This window comes from Synchiropus splendidus, chromosome 5 (assembly GCF_027744825.2).
Source record: "Synchiropus splendidus isolate RoL2022-P1 chromosome 5, RoL_Sspl_1.0, whole genome shotgun sequence".
NCBI classification, from domain to species: Eukaryota; Metazoa; Chordata; class Actinopteri; order Syngnathiformes; family Callionymidae; genus Synchiropus; species Synchiropus splendidus.
In genome coordinates this window covers 23,925,373-23,952,264 of record NC_071338.1, presented here as the reverse complement: position 1 = coordinate 23,952,264, position 26,892 = coordinate 23,925,373, and the positions used below count along the sequence as shown (strand labels likewise).

At 42.4% G+C, this 26,892-nt stretch overlaps 1 protein-coding gene across 6 annotated transcripts in view; it reads left to right on the top strand.

The window, feature by feature from the left end:
• The window catches only part of celf6 (CUGBP Elav-like family member 6), a 201,042-nt gene extending 174,355 nt beyond the window's left edge, over nucleotides 1-26,687 (top strand). For 4 of the 6 annotated variants that reach the window (XM_053866722.1, XM_053866721.1, XM_053866720.1 and 1 more), the window contains exons 12-13: nucleotides 7,748-7,897; nucleotides 18,931-26,687. In XM_053866722.1, the coding sequence (XP_053722697.1) occupies nucleotides 7,748-7,875 (128 nt within the window). In that variant the 3' untranslated portion in view covers nucleotides 7,876-7,897; nucleotides 18,931-26,687. Of the gene's footprint in view, nucleotides 1-7,747; nucleotides 7,898-14,993; nucleotides 15,051-18,930 lie in introns of all 6 variants that reach the window. The other 2 variants (XR_008414601.1, XM_053866723.1) reach the window with 2 other exon arrangements.
• Nucleotides 26,688-26,892: the final 205 nt, after the last annotated feature.

The following is a 26,892-nucleotide window of genomic DNA, read 5'->3' as shown; positions in this document are numbered from 1 at the left end:
CTGGGAGAGTAAAGTCTCGGCCTCTTACTCTGGCTGTTGTCCATGAGGCTTGGTGGTGGACAATAGAAATGGCATTATGACCACCTGCCAAGTAATATCCAGATTATGTTTCACCATCAAAACTTTTGATCATGTTAAAGATGATGTTTATTTAACTCAGCATGAATCAGAATCAGAAATCTTTATTAATCCCAAGGGAAATTATGTTCGTAACATGCTCTGTACCCAACATATCACAATAAAATAGAAATAATATTATAAAATGCAAAAAGCAATACAAAAGAGCTGAGAAACAATGTGCAAGAAAAAGCATATTCAAGGACAGAGTGAACAGAAAATATGTGCCAAAGAATCCTTCACTGTAGTTTTTTTCAGGGATGAATAGACGGAGCACTGTTACAGGCTGCTATGCACCGCGGCGCATGCGCACTGATGCAGTGGAAAAAAAAATCATGAAATGTAACGCTGAGACTGGGTTGATACACAATCCCAGTAAGAGACTGTATACCTGGCGGTGGTGAGACCAGTCAGGCATCAGGCTGCCCTCAGTCAGGAAGTGCAGTCGCGGCTTTCAATGCGGTGAACCGGACTGGGGTTAACAAGGCTCCTGGACTCATCTGCAGCTACACAGCTCCAACAATTTCAGTTTTTGAATGTTCCCACCCAGATCATTTGCCAGAGATGCCGAGCAAAGTCATGGAACTACCTTCCCATTGACTTGGATCATTTAGTACATACATTGAGTTCATTCATGAAGCATTATACTCTCCGCCATGTTGGTGTCCGCCGGAGTAGAGTATCTAAACATGAATACTCTTTGTTACAGCCCAGCAACCTTCTGAATCACCACATGAAATGACTCGTCGACAGGAAGTGGCTGGCACTCACAGTCTATTAGCTAAGAAGTGACATATGATGTAAGTTTCTGTAGCCAGCGATCTGAGCCAATCCTCCAGCAGGACAAGCTAGGAATGACTTAGTAACTGGAAGTTCAAGTTCAGTCCTAAATACCAGTGATGGAATGTGAGGCATCATAGAACAGTATTGTCAATTTTCTGAGGCCACTAGATGGCGCTCTTGGTTTAGAAATGATGTGAGGTTTCACTGAATCTGTTGCTCAAGTAGAAACATTTCACAGGTGACAGTGCCATCTGGTGGTCTATGAAAACTAGGACACTGTTTCATGAAACCTTATCTACCCTTCAATACTAAATACTGTTGACTGAGAATCCAAATACCCACAGTAGAAACTGATGTTGCTGGTAGGTTAGGACATTTTAGTCAACAGGTCGGGCGACTAGAATTGTATGAATGGTCATTAATATCAGGCTTCAGGTTGCAAAATTAATAATGCTCTGTGTTTGAATGCCAGTGAGGAAACAAGTGCGGGCCATATGTATCAACGCTTCTACGCAATGACACGTAATATTATTACTGGAATCTCAACTCATCTACCTGAGAAAGGTTGTCTCCTTTTTTCCAATGTCATGAATAAGAACAAGTTGAGCCAAGTCATCTGTTAGAACAGAAACTTTCAAAGCTGAAAACGTTATGCTCAACAGCACTCTGGTAATGGGAAGGCTCACTTTTGTCTGCTCTAAATCTGAAATGAAGTGTGAGTCAGATAGCGTGGGTTTATGAGATCTGATATCTGAACAGCATAATATAATTAAATCCGGCTTGTATGTGCGTTTGACGCACATGAGGAAGTGGTGCACCGGGAGATTTGCACTTTTATTTAGTTTGAGGAGATGAAATCGGATTATCAGGAAAATGGCTCGGCTGTCAGCTGTAAAGAATTCAGGAGCAGGTTATTGGATTTATTATGCAGACTTGTTAAGAATGTTATATGGATCGGCTAAATCCCCAACATAATGTGTCTCACACACTCACACACATGAACCTTGTTGACACTCTTAAGTGGCACTTCACCGCCTGTTTGTGTGTCTGATTCATAAATGGCTTTTGTGTTGTTGCTGTTGTTGACATGATAAAAGTGTAATTCAATAATTAGATAGGCAGAAGTGCTCTGAGGCTAAATGGCTGCATGAGAGGGAGAATATCAAAGTCCGAATCTGAACAATGTTCACATTTGTTTGGAACAATTAAGAACAAAAAAGCTGGTGTCAGCTTTACCTTGTCAGTTTTTAAAATATCTCTTTGTTAGTGATGATATTTTAAATTATTATTATTATTTCAATGGCTTTTTTTTAATTTGTTTTTGTTTTCCAGGGATTGTGATTTGAAAGGCTATTCAACTTGTTTGTGATTATTTTTTATTTAATTTAATTTTTCATTATTATTGTTGTTTTTTTCTCCCAAGGAAGTAAATACATATTTTTTAAATAATTTTATTTTGATTATTTTTCTCAGTTGCTTCTTTTCCTATTTTAAAATATCATTTTATTTTGTATATATTCTATTCATTCTATTCTATTTATGCATCCATTTTGTTTACGTTCAACTCTCAGGCTCAGGAGTGTTTTTACTTTTCTAATTGAATATATAATCCATCTGAAGTGTGTGAGTCAAAAACACGGCGAACATCTCTCATAATTCTTCGATATTAATAGCAAGCTCAAGTGAAAGGTTCACCGTTAATTACATAGATTCATTTGTCTTCTCTTAATTAGATTTTTTTTGAAACCTAATTAAATAAGAGACTTAAAGTTTTGAGTTTAATGAACACAGAAAGTCATCTAAATGACCTGCACAGTTGCTGGTGCTGAAGATATTCCCTCAGTTAAATCATTATTAAATACAATAAAGTGTATTTATTGAGTTTTCTACAAAAATCAAACTTGCTCTTTGGAAGTTAAAATGCATACAAACAAAGCATCTTGAAACTCTACATCAAGAGCAGGTTACATTGTTGTAGTGCTTGGTCGTATCGAAAAGCAGTGTTTCTAAAATACTAAAACATAGATAGTGCCTTGTCTCTCAGCCTCCTCAACCTTTGTCTGTCGTGATCCTCGCAGGTCATCTGTCCTCTTCATGTTCTCATCCATCCATGAACCTCATTGGTTGTCTTCACCCCAAACTGTCTTGGTCTGTCCTCGCCACATCTCCAAACCATTCGTCCTCCCTAACTTTCTCACTAAACTTCTCCACATGTCACTCTGACATACTCATATCTTCATCTGTGACTCTTTTCACTACGCCGCAAGCATTGCTGCCGTGTTTGGAATTATGGGAAACTTTCAGCCATGGCCAAGCTTCAGCATCTCCTACATTTTAAAACAGGTATAAACATCTGAAATATCCAACAAAAACATTCCTACGTTATAATACAGCCTAAGTGAAAACACCTAATAGTAAATGCAGCGTTTATGTGTTGTTTTCAACAGTGTTTGGTTCCTCTGTCTGTTTGCTAGCAAAATGTTATGGACAGATTTTGAGGGCATTTCAGATCAGAAATGAGAGAAGTACCAATCCTCACTCCCATGGCGTAATATATTGACGTTGGGAAAGCGGACTTTTGCTCCCTATGCTGCCTGTTGACGCATTAGGTTTCCGATTGAAGCACATGGTCTGCCTGCCACGGAGACCTGGATCTTGGGGTTAGGTAATCCATGGGATGGTGCTCTGGTTTACATAACAACCTGTGAATTGCAAGCCGCTATGACTTTCAGTCAGTAAGGATGTGTCACCGAGCAACACTGAAGGCTGCCTCCGGCGTCAGTATAGGACGCAAAAGTCCACTTTCCCAACGTCAGTATATTCCGCCATGGGAGTGAGGATAGGTTGGTTTAATCCAGATCACTCTCTCGATCCAAGAATTTGTAGGATTCATATTTATTCTAATTATTTTTCTTTCATCATTAATAATATCCGGAATCCCAATAGTTCAGCAGAGGTCTGCGCTCTCAGAGTACTTCTAGTTTTACATATTTATTTATCAGTTTATATAAAAGTCAAGGGAGTATATACAGCATTTATTGTTCATTTCACATTGCTTGTAAATTCACCCTTCCATTCCTTTGAGTTATTGACTCAACTTCTTTCTTTTTTTTTTCTGGAGCGGAGCCTTCTACCACCTCACATCAATCCTTCTCTCACCTCTGTTGTAGTGTGCATGAGCCGCTATCTGCACGAACCTGACGACAACAGCTGCCAAGTCCTTTAAAACCTGCCTTTCACCCTTGCAGCTCCTCTGACATCACAGATGTCTCCACCAACCCACCTTACCTGCACTCTCTTCTTCACCACCCTTCATCTCTCACCCAGATTCCTTGGGTTTAATGTTCAAATGAACCACCTGAAAAAGGTTCCCTGCCAACAGAGCAAACAGTTCTTATATAACCAAATATTTCTGCTCTACAAATCAGTTCCAGTTACTACAGCCGTCCTCATATGATCTTCATTATATCACAGCTACGATTTTATTTTACTTTCCCAGGGGGACACAACGCCTCCACACGCCAACGGGCTGATATGAAGTCAGTGTTTCAAGATTATCCAGCAAGCACCATGATTTAGGGAATTATGACTCACACATAATGTATTGGGCTGCGATATCACGTAATAAAAGCCAGTAAGCACCTCTGAAAAATTAAATATGCCTTTGGGATGGTCGGAAGTGTCGTAAAAGGTCACCGTTGAAGCACTTTTAATCATGGAGTTAAAAAATAGGAGGTGTTTTGAGTCATGAATCTGGGTATGAATCAAGAGAATATTCTTTTAAAACGTGTCTTCCACGGTGAGAGCAGAAAAAAAAAAGTCGTGGTTTGCAAAACATTAACTGCTAATTGAATCTGTGACACGACGTTGTAAATCCCCCAGATTAAGTATCTCAATATTGACTTTTAAAGTGATCAAACCTTTTTAAGTGGCATTAAGTGGATTTAAATGTAATGATAGATAGCAGATGGTCTCCAGAGACTAGAACGACATGGCACTCAGAACATTGTTCCAAGAGACCGTAGGTGTTCAAACTCCAAATGGAACCATCTCACCATTTATTGTGAAGCATGTATTCATAACTTCGCCCCGGCAGTCAGCTTCTCGCGTCACTATGTCCCCTGATAATGAGACCATTTTGGCTTGGCAGAATTCTCGACTCAATCTGTTCCCTGGCTTGTCTCCACCTAATTTTATTTTGCAACTTTGTGCATGTTTGTATTAAAAATGCATAACATTGCAGTGCAGACGGACATTACGATGATATAGATGACTGCAGCCGGAGCTGTAACTCAACTGCTAGTAGAGTTTGGGGTATTGAGTCGCACAGCAACACAGTTTGGAATCAAATTTATGGAATTATATTCTGCTGTTGCATATTCAGAGAACTTCCTGCTGTAGTCAGTGATTTAACAATGAAGGATCCTAGCGATTAAGGTTCTGTTTACTTGGTGGAAAATAGGCGTTAAAGATGACAAGGACATGGAGATCCCTACAAAAGCCTGTTGTTGATGACGTCATAAAATTGACTCAGAGCGCCGCAATCTTTCGAGCAGCAGCAGCAGCAGAGAGGACCATGGAAGATTATTCTACTAAATGAACTTTGGTCACGTGGTCAAGTGGATGACTTCAACAAAGCTTTGTCATTCCAGAGCGCTTCACTTCCTTTGGGTTGGGCCAAGAAGGATAAACAAACTATACCTCGCATCCTACCTCCTTGACCTAGCTTGCTGTTGAGTAGTCACGATGGATAGATAAGAGGGCTGTTGCTTAAGATGATCTCCACCAGGGGTCACCGACTTGGTGCCTGCATGCATCAGGTAGAACGCTGGATAAAGGGAATAGCCCCTAATATTATATAAATTGTATGAGAACCACCTTATTGTGTTTAGTTTTGCCATCTAACAGATGAAAAATGTCTTAGACAAATATCAGTTATCATCTGCAGTTGTATATAGGTTACTGCAGAAGTGCACACCAAACTGCTGGAAGTCCTAGTTACACAGTGGCCATGTAGTAGCCAGCAGTTGCAAAAAGGTAGGCAACATGGGTGATCACCAGCCATCACCAAACATCATTGGTCATGGAATACTTCCACAAGGCCCTCAGTCTGTTGGCCTGGAAAATAAATAACAAAATGAGACAACCAGGAGGCATCTTTACAAGACGCTTAACCACACAAACAGAGATGCAGCATCACTTTTCCAGACCAATCCTGAGCGTCCTTTTCCACACTCTCCTTTTTCTAGTTTCTTAAAGTGACCTTCCCACCTCTTTCTGGGTCTTGTCTTCTCCACAAGAGAAGTTTTCCATCAGAGGTATTGCTCTTACAAGACACATAAGCCGTTCTTGTGTCTTATCCATAGTTCATTCAGTGCATTGTGCCATGTCGGTCAAAACTTATTTTGCTATATTTCTGCACGGTCTCACTGCCTGTATCGGTTTTTAGCGAAGAGGGTGTCTGGCCATCTACAAAACATGAAAAAAATGGACGCCAGATGCCGCTATATACCAGCGTAATCTTGCGGCCAAGCTACGGTTGAGAATCGGGCGTCCATTTTTTTCATGTTTTGCAAACGCCCGGACTCCTTCCTCGCTAAAAGCCTGCGACCCTGTATGTCATATGCTGTTGTTTGGGCAGAACTGCTCCAAGTCACATTGTGACGTGCAACACGTGATCCACAACCCTGCCTGGAAACCCATGAAAATACCTATAGTGCCATCCCACTGCTTACAGTACCTAATCCCAAGCTCTGTCTTTTTTCAACACAGTCGGTTGTGTGAGTCGTCACAATGTGACTTAGAGCTGTTCTGCCCAAACATCAACATATGACTTCCAGGAGTGACAACGTGTAGGAGCTCAAAAAACAGCCTGCTACATATAACCATAGTAATATAGTGGATAAATGTAGGTTAAGTGAGAGCCTTTTGGCTCAGCTCTTTGAGCTACTCGAGGAAACTAGATCATTGGACTCACTCTTTGTTTTCTACTCGACAATCTGAGAAGTATTTTAGATCTCACACACTTTGTTTACTTTGTCTTCCGAGTTCTGATCACTGTTTTGGAACCAAGATGTAAATGTGAAGACGCAGAGAGATTTGTTGGTTTGCAGTTGTGTGTTTGCTGGAATGCAGCGGATCACTGCAGACTGGCAGGCCCTTCCAAGACCCGGTTTGTTTAAAGGGTTTGTAAAAGCCGCAGCCTTATCTCCCCCGCACTGACAATAGCATGCCCTCTCCCCCCAAATTAAATTGGACCCGTAGCGGTGTGATCAAATCAGTCGGCAGGCGGAAAATTCAGGCCGTCAATCAAAGGGGTGTGTGATAAGAGCCGGCATGGAGTCCTGGTGTGGAAAACCTGCGGGCTCATTCCGCCTCGATACACAGGCGATAACTCAGAGCAGCAGGCGACTCCGTCCTCCGAGCGCCTCGCCACGACCTCGCCGCCCTTTACTCTCCACCCGGATACACGCCTTGTCACACACGTACATGAAGTCGCACACTAGCCACACGACAAAGAGACAATTTCACTCTAATCTTCTTACACTTTTAAGTTCTTTTTCAAACTGAACTCTAATAACCCACCGCAGTTTGATTCCCGAAATTAGCGTTATTAGCTTTTGTGTGTTTTATGTAATCTTTTTAATTCAAAGATCTCCAATTAATCTGGTGAATGAAGAAAACAAAAGGCCTATTGTTGTGTCATTGTTGAGAGTTTCAAAGGCTTTTCTTTTACACTCTGTTCTCTCATCTTGTCTCCTCCTCGCTCTTCCCTCCCTGTGTTTTCTTTTACCACAATTTCCCAATTTTTTTTTTTTTTTTTGTCCCCGTCTCTCTTCTGTCGTAGGCTTTGTGAGTTTTGATAACCCGTCCAGTGCTCAAGCGGCTATCCAGGCTATGAATGGCTTTCAGATAGGAATGAAGAGGCTGAAAGTGCAGCTAAAGCGGCCAAAGGATGCCAACCGACCTTACTGACTCGTCTGCAGTCCACAGCCAGGTATCATCACACCCATGACCTCACAGAAACACTTATCTAAAGAACCTGCTTTCCCACACACACAACCTTTTCATTATCAGTGTCGGCAACAGTCAAAGTAAACTCATAATTTCACGTTTTCAGCATCCAAAAATATGATTATCTCCACTGCTAGAAAGTGTGAAACTAAACTGTCTCAGTCTTGCTCACTATAATGTTGCTTGAATATCTATCCAACATTGAGATTCAATAATGTCCTATGATTGACATTCCTTCTGCAAATCTGCTGGCCTGCATAAGGACAGTGTGGTGCCCCTGGAACAGTGTGGTAGCGGCAGTCTGATCTAATGTTTAACCACTGACACATCTAACTGGTAACGACAATTGAGACAGGATTTAAATTCAACTTTTGATTTCAGGTCTGTTCTGTTTCTCTGACCATCTGGTGACACAAAAAGCACCAACAGAGTTGACCTGAGAGCAGCGTCGGAAAGTTTGCCAGTCTGTTTGCTAGAAAGATTTTTAGCTTTAGCAATTTTAGCTAAAAAAAAAAGCAGTTAATTTTTCAGGCACCATGTGTCCTTTTATCTACATGAACATGGCACGGCAAAGATGACCTGTCGCCTGCATCTGTCACCAATACCCAACCATACTGGAACACAAAATAAGTTGAGTTAACATCATTTGGCACTTTTCCGGTTTTTTACTAGCATTGAAGTATAGTATTGGAATAATGGAATCAACAGTATTCAACAGTATATATATATATATATATATATATATATATATATATATATATATATATATATATATGTCAAACTCTTGGTGCTGATATGATGCCGTACGGCATGAGCCCACTTCAGTATGTGGATTATCCAGCTCTGATCTGACCTGGCAAAGTGAAGAGGCTGACACTTTTCCCTGCCTGAAATATCCTCTCTGCACTTCAGGGGAACCCCGTAGGCCTCCCCAGGGCCCCGTCCTCTTTGGACATGCCCACAACACTTCACCACAAGGCCATTCAGGAGGCATTCTGGATGCCACCCTCTATCAGCTTAACTGGCCTCTTCCAGACACAATAGGGAAAATTCATTTTGCTACTAGATGAAGGACAAAATGTCATTCAACCACCTGACATTCCATACACAACAATCTTGGCACCGCTCGTGAACCAGACCTCCAACTATGCATGTCAAGTCTACCTCTGAACTTATTCGCAGCATCAGTTCATGACAGAAACGTGACCTAATGTCAGCACATCACCCTTTTGATGCCAAATATGCTGCTTTTGTTGGGTTTTTGCTGTTTTAACACGTCCAAAATGGACCAACGAAAGGAAAGAGGTGAGCAGGGGAGAAAGGTCAGAGGAGGTAAAACGGCTTTGTTCTGTAACTAAATGTGTCAAGACACATTGTCCGTCACAGTTTGTGGTGTAAAGGGCAGCGTTTATGTACAAAGCTGTCAAAACACATGAAGGTAGAGAAATGAAAGTGCAAGTTTGTAAGTTTGGCTTGTCAGGCTGAATTCAAAATCTGATCTAGAGCCTATACTTTCACACACATTTTCTACTTTTTTTTTTTTTTTTTTACAAAACAGTGTCAACAATCCACATAGATATGGCACTGTGTAGGAAACATGATCCCTCTAGGAAACCAGATTAATGTCCAGGACCCTGATCAGCGTTTCAACCGACAAGTGTAATTTCATTTCACATTATTTCAACTATTCATTCAAGTGGTTCTACTGAACTTTAAAACATGTTAATGTTTCAACAGAAATAGTAAAAAGGAAACTGAATGTTTTAAACTTGAAAATGAATGGGGGAAAAGAAAATAAAGAATGCAACCCAACACATCACAAACTAGAACATTTAGCTTGCACATTGAGCTGCTTGTGTAGAACGTCGATTTGTCACCCCACAAGAACATGCAAACTCTATTTCAACTCAATTAAATTCACTTACCCTCTTGTTTCTACTGATTAAATATAGTTTTAATCTATTTACAGTCGCCGTGTTGAGGGTTATCGGGCCAACGTTGGAGCAACCATAATGAGTGGCTGCAGGTTTAATAACTTAAACGGCGTCTAACAAAAGGATCTTTGCCAAAAAGAGACTGTTAATGACAGCAGTTTATGCTGCCATAATGCTCTCCTCAAAACTATAAAGTGCATGATTAACTCGGTAATACATGTGATCAAGATAGTGGAGCCATGGAAATTATTATTCTGTGATCACGACTCAACTCTGTCCCCTCGAGTCCTGACGTGACTTGCAACTTGATGAAGTTCAGTCACAGCGTCGCACTGAGCCTGCCTCTCTGATATAGTTTTTTTAACAGTTTGTCAGGTTGCTGCGCTCCCGAGAGTTGTTCTTTCACGGGTGTGAAATCTCATTATGAGCCGCAGGAGGCTCCCGAGCCGATTGATGACATCATCAATACCCAGCTGTGCCTAATTACCTGACTACCGGGGACGGCGTCGAATCGATGCAAGTGGTTAAGCTACAAATTCAGCCGACGCCGGTCCGGCGTTTAGCTACATTCACGGGCTATTTCGGTGCTCGCGGGGAAATTTGGGAGCACAATACAGATGGATTTATAGTAAAACTGATTTGAAACGGCAAACAATAGAATTATGAAAACTGCTCACACAGGAGAATTAATTTGTCCACATTTTTAGGGACGTTCAGATCTGCTAAATGCTATCCTTAAACACCCCCACACAAGAATAACTCGGTGGCGCTGGGAGAAGGCGAGGGAGTGGAAGAATTCACTCATTACTGAGCGAGAGAAAGAAGGAAGTTGGAGTCACCGAACAAGAGCTTTGCAACAGGAAGTTTTATGGGACCGGATGTGGGTTCTCTCAGGAAGAGAGGAGGAGAGAAGCTTTTCCGACTGGCAGACGCTTGGAGAAGAGCATCACTTAAACAGACTGAGCTATGTTTCTGATCTGGGCAAGAAGTCTCCTGAGTGTATGCTGGTGTTAGTTTTGCTGTGAGGTGTTAGGAGCCCTGAGAGCAGACTCAAGCGTAACTGAGGAGCCTGTGGTTTGTGGAAGTAGGATCAAGTATGAGGGAAAGACAATAGAAGGAATTTAGTCAGTGCAAATTCAATTGTATAAGGGCGGAAACTGACAGACATTTGGATGGGCGGAGTCGAAGAGGTAAAGGTGGCGAATGTTTGTGTTTGTGTGACTGGAGTTCAGTTCAGCGGCTCTTGAATACATCCAATCCAAACAGTGACTGCTGATATGTTCCACAGGGTTGGGATGTAGAGTGTATGAAATTGGGTCAGCCATGTTTGTTTACCCCTATAGTGTTCAGGTGACGGTGCGCTGCACTTCAATCGTGGGAAAATAGACTTTTATGAATAGATTCAGATCAGATTCATTCACATCCGAATCGCGACCCTTGGTGGCAATATTTGACCTTCATCTCAACAAGGTATAGGGGTGGTCAAAAGGAGACTAAAGGGATGGTGGAATTTGCAACGCATCACGGAGCTCGCTGGGATTGGTTGAAATTGCGTTAATACTGGTATTTGTGATCACAGCATCGCAAGTTCATGGGGGGACTATTTAATACAATGAAAAGCAGAGAGATCGGGACAATGACAAATGAATGTGAACCTGGAAGAGTTGCTGTTTTAGCTGGTGATTGTCTGTACTCTTGCGTAAATAATATTTAGCATTTGTATTTGAGGTTGGAAAGCATTTTGAGTTGCAAATGAAGAAAAATTGTTTTCGGCAAGCTTTCTTTTTTTCATATTTTCTGGAGGAAACTGTTGCCCGGTAAAAATGTAGCTACAGTCAAATGGTTTCCTTGACTGATGAATAGAACAGTGTTAAATCTTCGAGGTTTCGAGATGTTCGTCTTGTGTGATTTACTTCAGAAATATTATTCATTAAGCTAATGATGCTTGAGCAAGTTACATAAATCATTTGCTATGCTTGGCTGGGAGATTTGTCACTAGTTTGTTTCTAGTATCTAAAGGTTCCATAACCAGTAATAGTGTTCCTAAAACGCTGCTTGATATCCATTCTGTCTATACAATAACACTGAATCCATATTTTACTGTGTGCAGTTGCAATAAAGACGGACAATATGTGTTAAACTTGCAGCAAAATGATGGAAAAAACAAAGAAGGCTAATGGCTCAATCTACCATGGAATTGTAGCACGTCCGTCTTGATTCAAAGAATCATCGCCCATCTGTTCCAAAGTGCAGTTGCCAGCGCTAAATAATAAAGATGCAATATTCTCTGCCTCCAATTGGCCAGACAGCTTTTCATTAGAATAACATAAGTCTGGGTTCCGCTCCGGCATCAATCAGGGCACGACGGCACCATTTGTTTGTTTTAGATTTGACTCTTTAAAAGCTACAGCATGGCACTCGGGGAGGTAAAAGACATTAGGGATGATAGATTCTTTCTGCTGCAATCGCTGAGTAGCATTTGAATGGTGCCTTGTCCCCATAATTGGAGAGGAGCTTTCAAAGATGACACCCTAAGAAGAACCCGATGATTTTGATTTGGCACAAATGGATTCGGGACAAACGAGAAATATTTTCCAACGGTGTTCAATGACAGTGAGAATGTCTCCGAGTATAGTTATTTCCCACAATAACATTCAGTCACTACAACACAAGCTGAGAATGCGTGTGAGTATTTGTTTTGTTCTCCTTGTTTTGCTTCAATCCATCTTCAGTTATTTCACATTTTTATTGCAAAAGAAATAAAAATCGTCGAACCAATCCTACCAACTGGGCGAGCAAATACGGCAGCGCCAGTTTATAGATCCATCACCGCATTTTGAAAAATATTTCAACTTCCACTTTCCTTTATTCGCCGCGTCTTTGCACAAAACTTCATTACGGTGTTCTAAGGCAACACAATTAAACACGTTCAGTCAAACCTTGTGTCAAATACAATCGTCTTTTCCCTGTAAAAACGTCTGATAACTTCACAGGCCATTTTTTTTTGTCTCTCTTCAAAACATGAGATTGGACTTTGAAGTTAAATTCGCCTGGCGATCACAGAATTCCTTGTCTTCTTTTCTCAGGAGCCCTGCTACTCTGAAATTGCGTGCTGTGTCTTAAAGATAAACCTAATGTGGAAAAAAAAAAAAAAAAAGTTGAAGCACCCTCCGCATGGCCACCCAGGCGCCAAACAATGCACTGCAAATCCAATTACTGAAGCAAGAACAGGTTTTGGGAAATTCCTTGCCTTCAGGGTTATCTTTGGACAGAAAAACATATACATAAAAACATCAATTCCATTATTGTCGGAACCTGCGGATGTTTGCGTGAAAAGTTTTGCTTTCACCACGGAAAACAAGAAAACAAATTGTTGACTTGCAACGCGCTGAATAAATCTGTCTGAGATTAACTATGAGAGACATACAGCGGCATGGCAAACTCTCACACCAGCAGACAGGTTTCTACCAAACAAGCTGCACCAGGCTGATCTGTTACCAGTTGGTTAAACTGTGTGTGTAGCCATGGCCTACAGCCAAACCAATAACCCTGATGGAGAGTCACCGAAAAGTCTTCTTCCTGCTGAGCCCCTAGAGCCGGGGTCTTCAATCCAGTCCTCGAAGAGTTGGGTGGTGCAGTCAGGAGTCTGCAGACTGGTGCTGCTAGTGACCTGATAGGTTGACCAATGTGTTCATGACTGGTTGGACTGAAACCCCGACCGTAGAAGTTGAATCTAGTGATGGGTAAATGAGGTTTAAAGACACGGTATTGGAGGATAGATGAGGTTTCATGAAACAGTGTCCCGATTTTCATAGGCACTGTCTGTAAAATGGTTGGACTTGAGCAACTAATTCAATGAAACCTCACAGCATTGAATGGAGTGGCCTCTTAAAACTGTTTCATCAACCCTGTAGTAATGTTACATGATACCCCATCTTCTCATCTACCCTCCTAGCTACAGGGAACAAATGCATCATTTACTTTCACCCGAAAAACTTGGATTGCAAATAGTTTGGATAATAATCATTATGATGCAGTGTTTCCCAAATCACAAATGGTTCAGAAGTACTTTGGCACCACAACCCCAACTCTAACTCCAACTCATGGCTAATCTTGGTCTAACACTTCAGAGTGTATAATGATGAGTAAGTGGCTTCAAGCAGGTCTCTGACAACTGCCACTATGACTCCCAGAAAGGCATCAGTTTGCTGGACTGCTGTCAATACTGCAGGGTTTCCACTACATGTAAACAAACGTGACGCACCGCCACAGCGTACATGAGAGCCGCCACGCCTTCAGAAAAATATCTCTTTTTAAATCTGAACTCTCACATGATCAAACGTATTTAAACTAAGTGCAAACATCGAAACAATTGATTACGCATCATGGAGGTGGACTTCAACGTGATGGTATTTTTCACGAAAAATACCGAAAGAAACATCATAATGACACGTCCGTTGCTTGCAGAAGTCAAGTTGTTCATTCTTCCCAGACATATGAAGAGACGGACCACTGCGTATTGGAGTGAGATTTACTTCTCATGAACATTTTTATTGTCACCAATTCAGTAAATGTCAAAACTTTCCCCTCTGATTCATTATTTATTGGCTGCCTTCCGTTTCCGATAAAAAAAAAAAATGTTGTGGGTGTGCTGCTCTGCCAGTGTTTCAAAAAATCCTGGCAGAAACCCTGCACTGACTTGTAAAACAAAGCGTGTGAAATTAAATTCTGAACACACCTGATAAAATGTATGTTTGAGTGGATAACAACAAGGTCGGAAACTGGGATTTTCACCTGTTAACGGAGCAGAAAGCCAGCACCCCCCTCCCTTAGTATTTTGTTCACTTGTATTTACATCCATGTGAAACAGAGGCAGCGTGACGTGACGTGAGCTCGCTGGTTCTTCATGATTCATTAATTCTTTATTTAAAAGGGAGCCAAACTCAGCCGTTCAAAAGAACCCCCACGCACATCTTATTATAGGTCTAAAGAGGAAAAACAGCCTGAAATAGTCCTGATGTGTCTATATGTTTTAAGAATGTCATCCATGAGAATGATCACTTGACAGGCATCTTTTAGGATCTTGAAATAGAAATCCTCTTTTTCCTTCTCTTGCACCCGGCAACCTGCCTCGGCCAATCACAGAGTGAGGTGCTCTTTCTGCTAAATCCACTCCTCCACATCTGCAATGGGGCCACACCTGTAAGTTGAACCCCATGGTGTCATTTCGGATGACATCATGAGGCGGGACTGTGACTGCGTTGCATGACGTGGCATTGATATCGTATTTTGCCAGTCTTGTGCAGTGACGTCGCTGGTGGTTGGTCATAACTGGAAGTGGCGACGAACCCTCTGTGCTGTCGTACTGTGCCCTTGTGTTGTTACTTCCTGTGGGCTCCGTGTGTTTTCTATCTCTCTACCCCTGCTTTTCTCTGTTCTTCAGCAGACTTTGAGGAAGTCTTTGCAAGAAGGACTTTTTATTTGGCGGTTCAACAGCACTCCAGAAATAGCAGAGATGACCCTGTGTTTATGTAGCCAATTAAATCTCCAGCGTTCACACCGGGAGCTCTGGCAAATGTTGACACTCTTCTCCTCTGCGGATTTCATCCGCGCGGCGAGAGTTCCGGCAAGACTCTTTTGTTTGCCTAACATGAGAATCACTTCTCATTTACTTATTTATGAGGTTGCAAACCAATTACACTCTGACAGCCGAGCCTCGGGCAGAGCTGTGGACCCACATGGCCGAAATATGACCACCCTGCAGCTGCTTCGTACGCTTATAAACACGGTGGATTTTCAGTATTTTCGCCTGTCCGCTTTATTACATGCTAGCAGGAATACGCCGGCGGATGAATTGGGTTTTTCATGCTTGTATTTGAGATAACCGCGGACGTGTGGGAGAAAGAAAAGGCAGAAAAGCACATTAGCGGTTTGAAAATAGGCTCCTTTCTTTACAAAAACCAAACCTCGATAAGACTTGCTCGGTTTCATGGAAGTCATTTTGGCACGTGCTTTTAAAACCCCAGCAGGTGACAAGAGGGGAGCGCGGCCAGGCGAGCTGGAGGGACACACTCTTTGTACCCTAGACTTTTTATTGCCAAGAGTCTTTTACAGGGCTGCCGAAAAGGGTGGCCATGTTCAGCGCGAAATGGGAAACAATAATATTTTTACTGAGCATTAAACTCGCTGTTGGCACAGTAAGCAGATTTCCTGGACTGAGATATTTCTCACTGAAGAAATATCCAATTACTACACATATATTCAGGTTTTAATTCATTTTTATTACAGAACACACAATGCCTTAAATAAACAACTTATTCATATGTTTATATATCGGCATATCGGCCAGTTATTAATCATTATAAAGCACTGTTTACAGTCGGGGAAGGCCTGACTTTTATTTACCCAGAAATGGAGACCAAAAGTTCACTCTAAATAACACCATGCTTACTGTTATTAAAAGTCATTAGTTTGGTGATGGGTGACATCAGTTACCACTTTTTTCCACAACCAAAATATGAGTTTTAAATGAAAGAAATATTTAATAGATTCTTATTTAACATTCAATATCTTTGTTTTAAGTTAAGTTATAATGCCAATAAACATGGGGCACAATCTCACTGACTATCTTTACAAGTCTAAACTTATTCAATTTCTCAGTAAACTAAAATGGAGTCCCGTTTTTCTCAATACAAGGATACACTTTGTCATGTCTGTGTTTACTGTTCTTTATAGAAGGTGTAGAATCCGAGACGACGCATGAGAAAAGTGGATCTTTTATGAAAAGATAACAGGCTCATTTACACGATTGAAAAGGTAGAACAAAGAGCGTCTGGGCCGAGATCCCGCCGCCAAGTCAGGCCTTATTATGTTCAATCTCAGCCGGTGATTTCGCTGTGATTTCGGAGCCTTTCTTCACCTGCATCACAGCTCGCCGCGCATTAGAGAGAACAACGCTGTAAACTAGACCTTTCATATCCAGAGGACGTGCAGACATCACGCATTGATGCAACTCAAAGGCCACGAGAATAACCGTCTCTCCTTTCATCGGATTGTTATTAAAGGTGATTTGTTTTTAAAATGAAAAATACAATTCACCTTGAACTATTTCCCATCAAAGCTATCTCACTTGGTATTTGGTCTGTTTTATCTTCCATCTTCAATCGTGTCTTCACCTGTGGGCGTTTGGTGCACGCCTAGTTGATGGGCTCCAGGAACGTTGCCATTAATCCATATGAATTGCAACATGAAAGATGTATATTGGCATTGTAGTGGTGCAACAGTGGCACCAGGTTTATAAGGGATTTAGGCTACGAGAATCTATTTTCATTTTAGGTTGAGAAGTGTCAGTGTGCTATAGGTTACAGCAATGGGGCAGATAGTTACTTACTTTTTTAACTAATGAAACATCCTTCATGTTTAGTTTGAGTTAAAGTGTGGAAGGGTTTGAGGTGCCACACGTGTCCCTCTGTGTCCCATCCATGTGGCTCTTACGGCCTGTATATGCATAACGTTACGTACAGATCTGGATCTGAACAGAGCCTTCTGCCCGTGCTCTCATTATTTCATCTATATTTCACGTTTCCACAAACTTTATGAATACGGACCAAACAGTGACCCGATACATTGCTCTAATGCGACACGAGGAAGACGCAACTATGGCTGAAATTCTCCACTTATACACCACATCCAACAATGATGCCTCCGTTTTTGTCTTTAGTGTAAGAGGTACATTATCAATACTACCACAATGGCCATGTTTGTTTTGGAGTTTGTCCATGTCATGAACATTGAAGTCTGGGCTGCTCCACCCATAGGATATATTGGTGAGCAGCAATACCAATATAAAGGAAGCTTGTGATCAGTGATGGCAACATTGTTTAAAAAGGACGGGTACATTTTCATACAGTATAGGGAGCATAAATGGGCCTTTATGTGAATGCTCTACATTGCAGTTTTTCAGGGGTTTTGGAATGTGAGGTATACAATATATTGATATTAAAATATATTGTTGTGCTCTCTGTCACAGTAACTAATAATACATACATCGGCCTCCTTTCGCATTTTCTATTGTTCCATGACAAAAGAAAATAATAATGATAAAACCTCGTCCAGACTGACACGTGTGTGTCAGCGATCAAGGTTTTTCATGGGACTCAGGAGAACTACGATTGTCCACTTGAATTAACTATGTTCACATTTGTAAGGTAACTTGACTAAAAACTAGACACAATACACCTAAATTTCATTGCTAGTAGAGTGACAGCTAGATGGCAGCGCTCTGGCTTCTCCATCTGACAAAATGTCGATGAATATGGATGGCAATTTCATAAAAAAGATAGGAAAGCAAATCACCAAGGGGGAGAGTTAGTGTGTGAGCGAGGAAGAAGGACAACTACTGCAGAAAACTCTTAATTTTGCCTCAAAGAAGAGCAACAAGAAGTAAAGGCAGACGGACGTTGCACTCATTATTCTTGTTAATAAATAGACAGTTCAATAAATATTATTTCTCTTCTGTATTCTGGCTTTACTTTGAATTGTGGCTGCTGGTGAGACTGACTCTTAAAGGCTGCCAATACAGAGAGATGATTCTCATTTTTCAATACCTGCACGAGTGTCGTTGATAACACTTTCAGTCATTCAAACTCATTTAATGGATTTTTTTTTTCCGACCTGCAGCAAGAGACTCTCTCAAACCGAGACGTTTAAAATCCAAGCTGGCTTAAGACAATGACATTCAGCCATGTTTTTTTTTTTTTTTTTTTTTTGTCAAGCTAGTAGATTTAGTCGGATCAAATTAGCTGTTCCTTGGATTAGCGCTGTCACGGTGTCCATGTCTGTTCCATTCGGTCAAAACACAAATCCGCCCCCTCCCACCTCGAGCCCATTTATTTCTGGTTTTGATTGACACGCCCCTGTTTTTTCCCTCCTCATCTCCGACCGTTTCTCATGCTGTTGGCTGTGCCTGTCAGTCTGTGTGATAACCAGGAGGCAGCAACCCTGAGCATGTGTGCCGCACACTCACTAAACCCACTCTCCTTCTCTCCCCGTCTCTGTCTCTCTTGCTGTCTCTCTGCCACAGGATGAAGGACCACAACACCTTATTTCCACAAGTGCAGTAAAAGTACAAGGACTTCTTGCTCTGCTACATATCATGAAGGAAGGTGGTCCCTTGATCCTGCCGGAAGACCTGCTACAAAGACCGGGTGACTGAGAGACGGATCCCAGAGTAGTTTTCCCCTTTTCCTTTTTTTTTTTTTTTTTTTTTTTTAATTTCCTCGCAAATGCCTCTTATTTTCCCTGTTTTGCTTCGGCATCGACAGAAGAAGATTTTTTGCAGAGACCAACTTTTTTGCTGCTGTTTTTTAGACATGACGGGGGAAAAAAAAACCTTTATAGACTCATTATGCTCAGAGCATGCATACGGATACACATGGAACATACTCTAAACACGCAAAAAGGAAAAGAACAAAAAAAAAAAAATACTTTGTACATGTATAAATAAGTGCAAATGCCAACTCAAGTACTGGAGCAAACACGCATACACAAACACACACACCAGCCTGCTGCCATTTTGGTTTTTGTGCCTACACAGGTGTTGTGCTCTGTGACAGGGCGAGATCTGGATATAGAAGAAGATGAGGAGGAGAATCCAGGATAATTTACATGCATCATTCCTTAGAAAATAGGGACCAAAGGACTAAACGCTTTTTAAAAGAATATAAATATATAAATATATATATATATTTAAAAACTCATAACTTGTAGCTGCAAGTATTACAAATTACTCGTAGGTGGAAAAAAAGCATTAAATCAATATCCAGTGGCCTATAAGTACGAGATCATGGAAATAATGTATTCTAAAAAAAAGACTCGGTAGTGTAGGGGCTGACCTTTTTTGCCCTGGATGCTGGTTTAGCACCAGGATGTAGAATAGTGCAGTAGGTTTTCGGGAGGGGGGTAAAAAAAATCAATGTAGATTTTTGCTGTTGTTGAGAAAAATACTTGAAGAAGGAGACAAAGGTGAAGGAGAATCTGCTGGCGTCCACGACAAGCATCGTTCACTCAACTGCCACTGGATATCGCACTCGTCATGACGGATTAGTCTTCACGCTCTCTGACAGCCCTAAAGAAAATTGCGCCCGATGATAAAAGGGAGAAAAGATTGTCAAGACAAAACAGGACTTCAAATGTCTGAGCTGGGGGACCATCCACTGAAATGGCCAGGTGAAACCAGGTGTCTTGTTTTGGTCTTCATTTGAGTGAAGTCGGAAGCAGGAGGCGACAGAAGCAGTCAGCAGTAGAAGTCCTACAATGCTTGAGCGGAATCTTGTTCATGAAAAGTGTCCTCGAACACAACTACTCATGTTTTTTTTTTTGTCTTTACAGTAGGAACTTGGTTCACTTTTGACAGCGCGCCAAAATATTGGGGTACCACTGGAGTAGTAAATCTGAATGAAACACGTTGAAAGTACACATCCAGTTTACTTCTGGACGTGTGTGGCGCAATTCCAGTTCAAGCTCATCTCTGCACCGTCTGACTAAGTTTGACTCACCTTATCCCAGTCGAGTTTAAAGTATCACGACTGTAATATGGTAATTGCATTCAGAAGAGAGTGTTTTATTCCTGGACATTCGCCATTCTATCTAAAAATTTGTGCCCCAGATCTGTGCTTTGAGACGTTTGCTCTCACGACGCATCACCCCACTGGCCAAGCAGAGGCCTACAACTCTGGCCAGTGACGCCTTGCCTCATTTCATCCCAGTTATGGAACTGCTACTCAAGTCCTACTCAGCCCCACCATGGAACTTTCAAACAGAAAACCTTAAGAGTGAGCTATCCTCAGATAGATTCGCCTAGATTTGGGTGACAGCATTGTAGACCCAACAATAGTGGTCGAGGAACAGACCCGGGTCATCTGTCAAATAGTGGAATAATGGTCCTTTCACCTCCATTTATTGATGAACCTGTTATGAAAAGCCAGACGAATAATCCCAAAACAAAAGCTTGCTTTTTCCCTCCGGTGAATGCGACATGCTTTTAAAGCATTTAGAGCACTACAGTGGGCAAAAGAGACTAGCGCAGAAGCTAATGCGAGGGTGCCACCAAGCATCACTTTCAATGCTAAAAGCCTCCGAGTGACAAAAGCTGCCTCCACCTATTCAATCAAAATGTAAAAGTACTTTTAGCTGTTGTTCAAAATTGGTTTGCTTCATTTCCGTCGCGTAAACAAGCTAAAAAGCGTGTAATTTAGACCCGACCGTCTGCTAAGTATCACCACGTCTGGAGCTAGGCGGGACAGTATGAAGTATTCTGGCACTGCAACGTGTTGATTTAGAGTCCAACAGCCTTCATTTTGACTGTTTTAGCACCGCGGATGGAGACTCTTGTGAAAAAGCAGATCAATATGTTGGGAATGAGTCTTGAGGGAGGAGCGATTCTGCTTCACTGTCGAGCACCGGCTCACATCCGTACACAGAGGCGCTCACAGTCCTGACAGCTGGCAGTAGGAAATCGGAGCATTGATAAAGTGTGTGCGGAAAGAACTCAGCAGCTGAACAGAACATTAGGATCCTTCTGACTAATGTTTCTGGGTCGGTGCCCAAAATTTTAAGTTGTAATCAAGCTGGCAGAGAGAGGGAGTATATTGATGCTACTCCTTCATGTGGATCATCAATTCGCCAGCTCCATCAGATCTATGAATTCATCAAAGCATGTTAACAGTGGGGGGAAAAAAAAAGGCCCTCGATTCATGAGTCCGCCATGCTGAAGCCCCCAGAGGTTGACTGAACAGTTCAGCGGCTCTCTCTGTGTAACAAGGTTCTCGAAACCGGCTAATACCCTTCAATTATCTCCAGCACCATATTAGACATGCTATTTCACCTTTGGCTCTAAATCGCACGCTGATCACCAGCCTCTATACATTAGCAGCAACCAAGTGAAAAATCGGCTGGATAATCACTTGGACCCAATGACGGGAGGGTCGCTCTCTTCGCATGCTCGCAGATGACAGAAGGGAAGATTAGCACGAATTATGTTAGCGCCAACTCCCTGGCACGGCTGCTGACAGCTGACCTGGCACTGGTACCGCCGCCAAATTCGCTCGTGAAAATCACGAAGAAGCATGTAGGACGAAGCCGCCATTATGATCTGCATGTTTATAATGGCAGGGATGGAAAACGCCAGGAAGAAAAGCCAAAAGCTCGAGCGCGACGAGAACAAAAGAAGCAGCTGTGTTTTCGCGCTCCTACTTTTAGCACATAATTGGGTTTTAGATATCTCCCACGGAGGCAGCGTTTTTTTTTTTCTCCAAAATAACTCTGTATACACTTCCCCCATCTATCTGGGACACTTACTTTTGTTCTGCTTTTAAATCCAAGAAAATGTGTGGGGTAAAAGCTCACCCTCAATAGGCAAGGCTCAATGCCTGTGAGGTGTTAATCTGAGAGCTGATGTTATGCAAGGCTATGATAGGCAACCCGATGTCGACCAACCCTTGAAGAACATATCATCACTCCCATGGCAACATAGTAGTAGTAGAAGTAGTAGTAGTGGTAACGTTACTAAGGATGAGAGTCAGTTAAGGGGTTAGAAATGGGAAATGACATCCAAAATTAGTTCTCTCTGCACACACGATCCCCTGCCTCTCAAACCCTACCTCCCACTGAATGGGGGAAACGTGCTTTTAGTCCATTGAAATACATGTACCTCAACATGCTACACTGAAGGCTACATTTGTTGTCAGTATAGGACACAAAAGTTGTCTTTCCCAACATCAATACATTGTTGGAGTGAGGATGTGTTGCTTCATAAATGAACCCACCTTCACCTTCACCTTCTTCTGCCGCATATCCGGAGTCAGGTCGTGGAGGCAGATTTCGCCGAAAGGAAGCCCAAACTTCCCGATCCGCACAAACCTCCTCCAGCTCTTCCCAGGGAATCCCGAGGCGTTCCCATCCCAGACAAGAGACATAATCTCTCCAGCGAGTCCTGGGTCTTCCCCGCGGTCTCCTCCTGGTAGGACATGCCCAGAACACCTCCCCAGGGAGGCATCCAAGGGGCATCTGGGTCAGATGCCCGAGCCACCTCAACTGGTTCCTTTCGATGTGGATGAGCAGCGGCTCCACCCCGAGCTCCTCCCGGATGACCACACTCCTCACCCCATCTCTAAGGGTGCACCCAGCCACCCTGCGGAGGAAACTCATCTCAGCCACTTGTATCCACCCAATCGATTTCAATTCAAACCCACTAGTTCTATTCATCTATGTGGATTCTGACATTGAAGTCATTTAGGGCTATAAAGCCAACAAATCCGATGGTTCTTCGGAGAGTTCTACTTTACTCATCTGGTCTAATGTATGCCTGCAAACAATGAGGCATTTTAGGAAATAGCAAAGCGAAGGCTCGAAGGTGCTCACTCCTTAACCTCGAAAGCTTCCACAACATCCTATAGCAGCCAGTTTAAAATGTGGCGGTTAAGGGCATGATGAGTTTGTGTTGTCATAAAACAAGTATTGAGGAATTCTTCATTAACAAGGTGCAACCGGAAGAGCACCTCACACTACCCAAAACTACTCTAGCTGACATTCCCTTCCTCTCCAACTGAGCACAAGAAATTAATAAACCCCCTTTTCTCCCAGTTGCCAGTGCATCAGAGCTCATGTGGCCTCAAGAGAATCTTCCATGCACAAAGGACCCCAACCCCGGCCGAGTCTCCAACCCCTTGGGTGCAGAAAACTCGCCCGAAAATAGCAGTGATTGTCAAGGAAAGGAAGTGAAATGTAATTGACTGAAAGTGGAAAGATAATTAAAGGGACCTGTTGGACAGGAGGGATGAAATTAATGCTTCTGACTTAATGGCTGCTTTGGGAGGCGAGACGATCCGTCGTTCCACTTTAGTGTGGGGAAGCTGTGGAAATAGGATTTGGTTGGGGAAAAGGGCAGAGATGGAAGTGGGAGGTGCTGAAGCTGAAACTCCTCTAAAAACTCTCAGGGCATCAGGCGATATGATGTCATGTTTAGTGGAGCGGTTTTGGGTCGCTAGAATCCTGCTTCCATTCAATTCGATCGGAATCAAAACAAGACACCGTCGCCCGGTCCGAAAATGCACAGTGGTAGCTTCAAGTCTGGCTTGGATTGAGAGTAATAAAGACTTTTTTTTTCAATTTCTTATTGTAAATATCCTGTTTAAAAAAAAGAAGGTTGTACAGATGAGCGTGTCGAGAAGCCCAACTCTGTGGAACAATGATGTCATATAAAAATGTGTCCACAGCAGTGTCGGGATTTAGGGAAGCCCTCTTAAGCCCCGCTTCTGGTCAAACCGTGTGTCCAACAACTCTTAAGCATCGGACCAAGATGGTACAAAAGTGAAGATTTGTTGCACACGTGCGCGTTTTCCTGGCAGGACCGACCACCCGAGTCATCGGATCAGTCCGAGGGACGCCGACGAACAAACGTGGCGGCTGCGCTCATCCATCAGCATGCTCGACAGAGTGGAGAAACAGAGTCAGCGGCCGTCATGAATATCTGGGGCCTCGGACGGAAAATGTAACATGAAAATGTACATAAACTGTTTTCAAAACGGGACATTTCATACACAGCCAGAACCACTCGGTCAGTGTGGACTGCAGGACGCCGGCCGAACAAGAGAGCGATGACAGTAGATCCCAGCTGAACTCTCCACGACGCCAGCTCGACCCGACCTGCCACCGCTCTGACCACACCGCTGCATTACCCCTGTACATACAATATAGCTTATTTTTCAATTTTGTTCTTTATAGGGCATACGATAGATCATGCTCAGACATTTAAAAAAAGAAAAGAAAAGAAAAGCTAATATATTGTTTCACTTCAACTTAGAAGAGCAAGCTACACAATAATTTATCAAAAGATGGTTTTATTTCTTGTACAGTGAAGTACTCAAAAAAAAGTTGGATTTTATACTCATGTTGGGAAAATTCTTTATTTATTCTCCTCGACTGAAGCTGGGACTGACCCATTGTCATGAGGTTTGCTCCGACGTTCTTTGATCATCTCTGTTGTTGTTTCTTTATCATGTTTTGAGGCTGCACAATCCCTGAGTGAAAACCCCACATGGATGGGTGAGTTCAAAGAGATGTTGCTCACAGCGGGCTCTTAAATCCATACAATTAATCAAACTCATTTAACAAGGTTGATGGTCGTGGGGAAATTTGCACAGTTCCAATGAAAGTGGTGCATGATCAAAAAGAATCTCAGCTGAGGCCTTGTGAGGAGACTTTTGCAGAACAAGGCTGTTTTTGTTAAAACCCACATTCTTTGTCTTTTTGAAAAGTTGTTGAACATGTATCAGGGTTTTATATCCTCTGTTTCTACTTCCTTGAGCCCTAGATATACTCCGCCGCAGCTAGACAGAAGGTGTTTTGAACGACGAACACGGATGTTTGTTCAACAATGCGTCTCAAACACAACATGTCCACTCATTTAAAATAGTTCAGACAGTGCTAGGTAGAGGTGTCCTGCCAGCCTGAACTAAATTTGGAAATTCGCATCCACACTCCAAGCAAGGAGGGCATCCTCCCCATGACAATGAGAAATGACCAAAGTCAAAGATGACTATGAGAAGTTTTACAGCTTTGGCAACCACATTTTATTTGAAAACCTGATGGCATTAACATGAGGCTCGAGCAGTGGCTCTGATCTACGCCGATACTTTCACCTTATGCTCAACGTTACATACCGATCCGCATACAGACGAAGCCTTCTGTCCGTGCTCTGCGTTCATTTCGTCCAAAACTCTGCATGTTTCCACAAAGCTTACGGATACAGACCAAAAACAGAGCAGTACCACAGGAAACCGTTGTTGTTACTACACGATACAAAGCTCCAATGTAACATGAAGAAGACAGCAACGGCAGAAAATCTTCATCCTCCAGTCATGACGCATGTAACAGCCTCACCGACCACCGCCTCCTTTAACGCTTTCACTGTTTCCTCTTTTGTGCAAGAGGTACGTTATCAGTACTCCTTCCAGAGGGGCCATGTTTGTCTTGGAGTTTGTTGTTAAACTTTTGACTCTGGGCTGCTCCCTCTGGTGGCTATATTGGTGAACAGCAATAGTAACGCCAAGAACCCATGGAAGCATGTGATCAGTGACGGTAACATCGTTTGAAACGGACAAAAAAAGGGAGATCCCACATGTTAAAACAGTCAGAAAAGTGACAGGCCTTGCATCACACCTGCTGTCATTACGTCCAGTATTTCTAGGGCTGAAGACTTTCCATTAAAATGGTGCGTTCAAGGGAAAGTTGCTGAGAATGTTTTCCTTTATATCAGGTTGTTAATGTGAGGATGGAATTCTGCCTTAAACCAAACTTGCTCCCGCAAACTGGGAGCACGGTTTGGACGCACTGGAGGGGACGCGAAAAAAGAAACTTTGTGAAAGACATTTTGCCTCAATTCCATTCCGCCTCCACCTCCATCGGTTACAAGGACCAAATCGCAAACAAACTCAGCCAACTGAGCGGTTTGCTTCAATCAAGCAATCAAAGCCTTCAGAGAATTCTCATTGGAAATTTCCTTCCACGAATCGTTGCATTCCCAGCTTCGCGATCTAATTTCATCACCTCCATTTGTTCTCATGCATTATTAATTGAAATATATTTATTCTCAGTGAGTGGAATTTCATCATTAGTCTTGAACAAACAGATTCACTGTTTCTTTTTGTTCGAAACAGAGATGTAATTTGAATTGGCTCGGGTCCCTTTACCCTGATTCGGGGTGATATCGCCCATAGTGCTCCTGAACTCTGTAGTTCTCTAGTTCATTATATCCTGCTTAGACTAAAATAAAGCACAGTCCTGTAGAAAAGCAGACCTGTGTCGCTTCTTCTTTACTTACTGAACACGTACTGAACATTCATGAGTAGAAACCCACCGGCGATGTGCTCTGGTGCTGTTGGAGTGGTATGAAACGCCAGTGTTGATGTTATGTTTACTTAACTAATACGACAGCAGTCAACAACATAACAACAGAATACATATCCGGCCTTCAACTGGTGAGTAA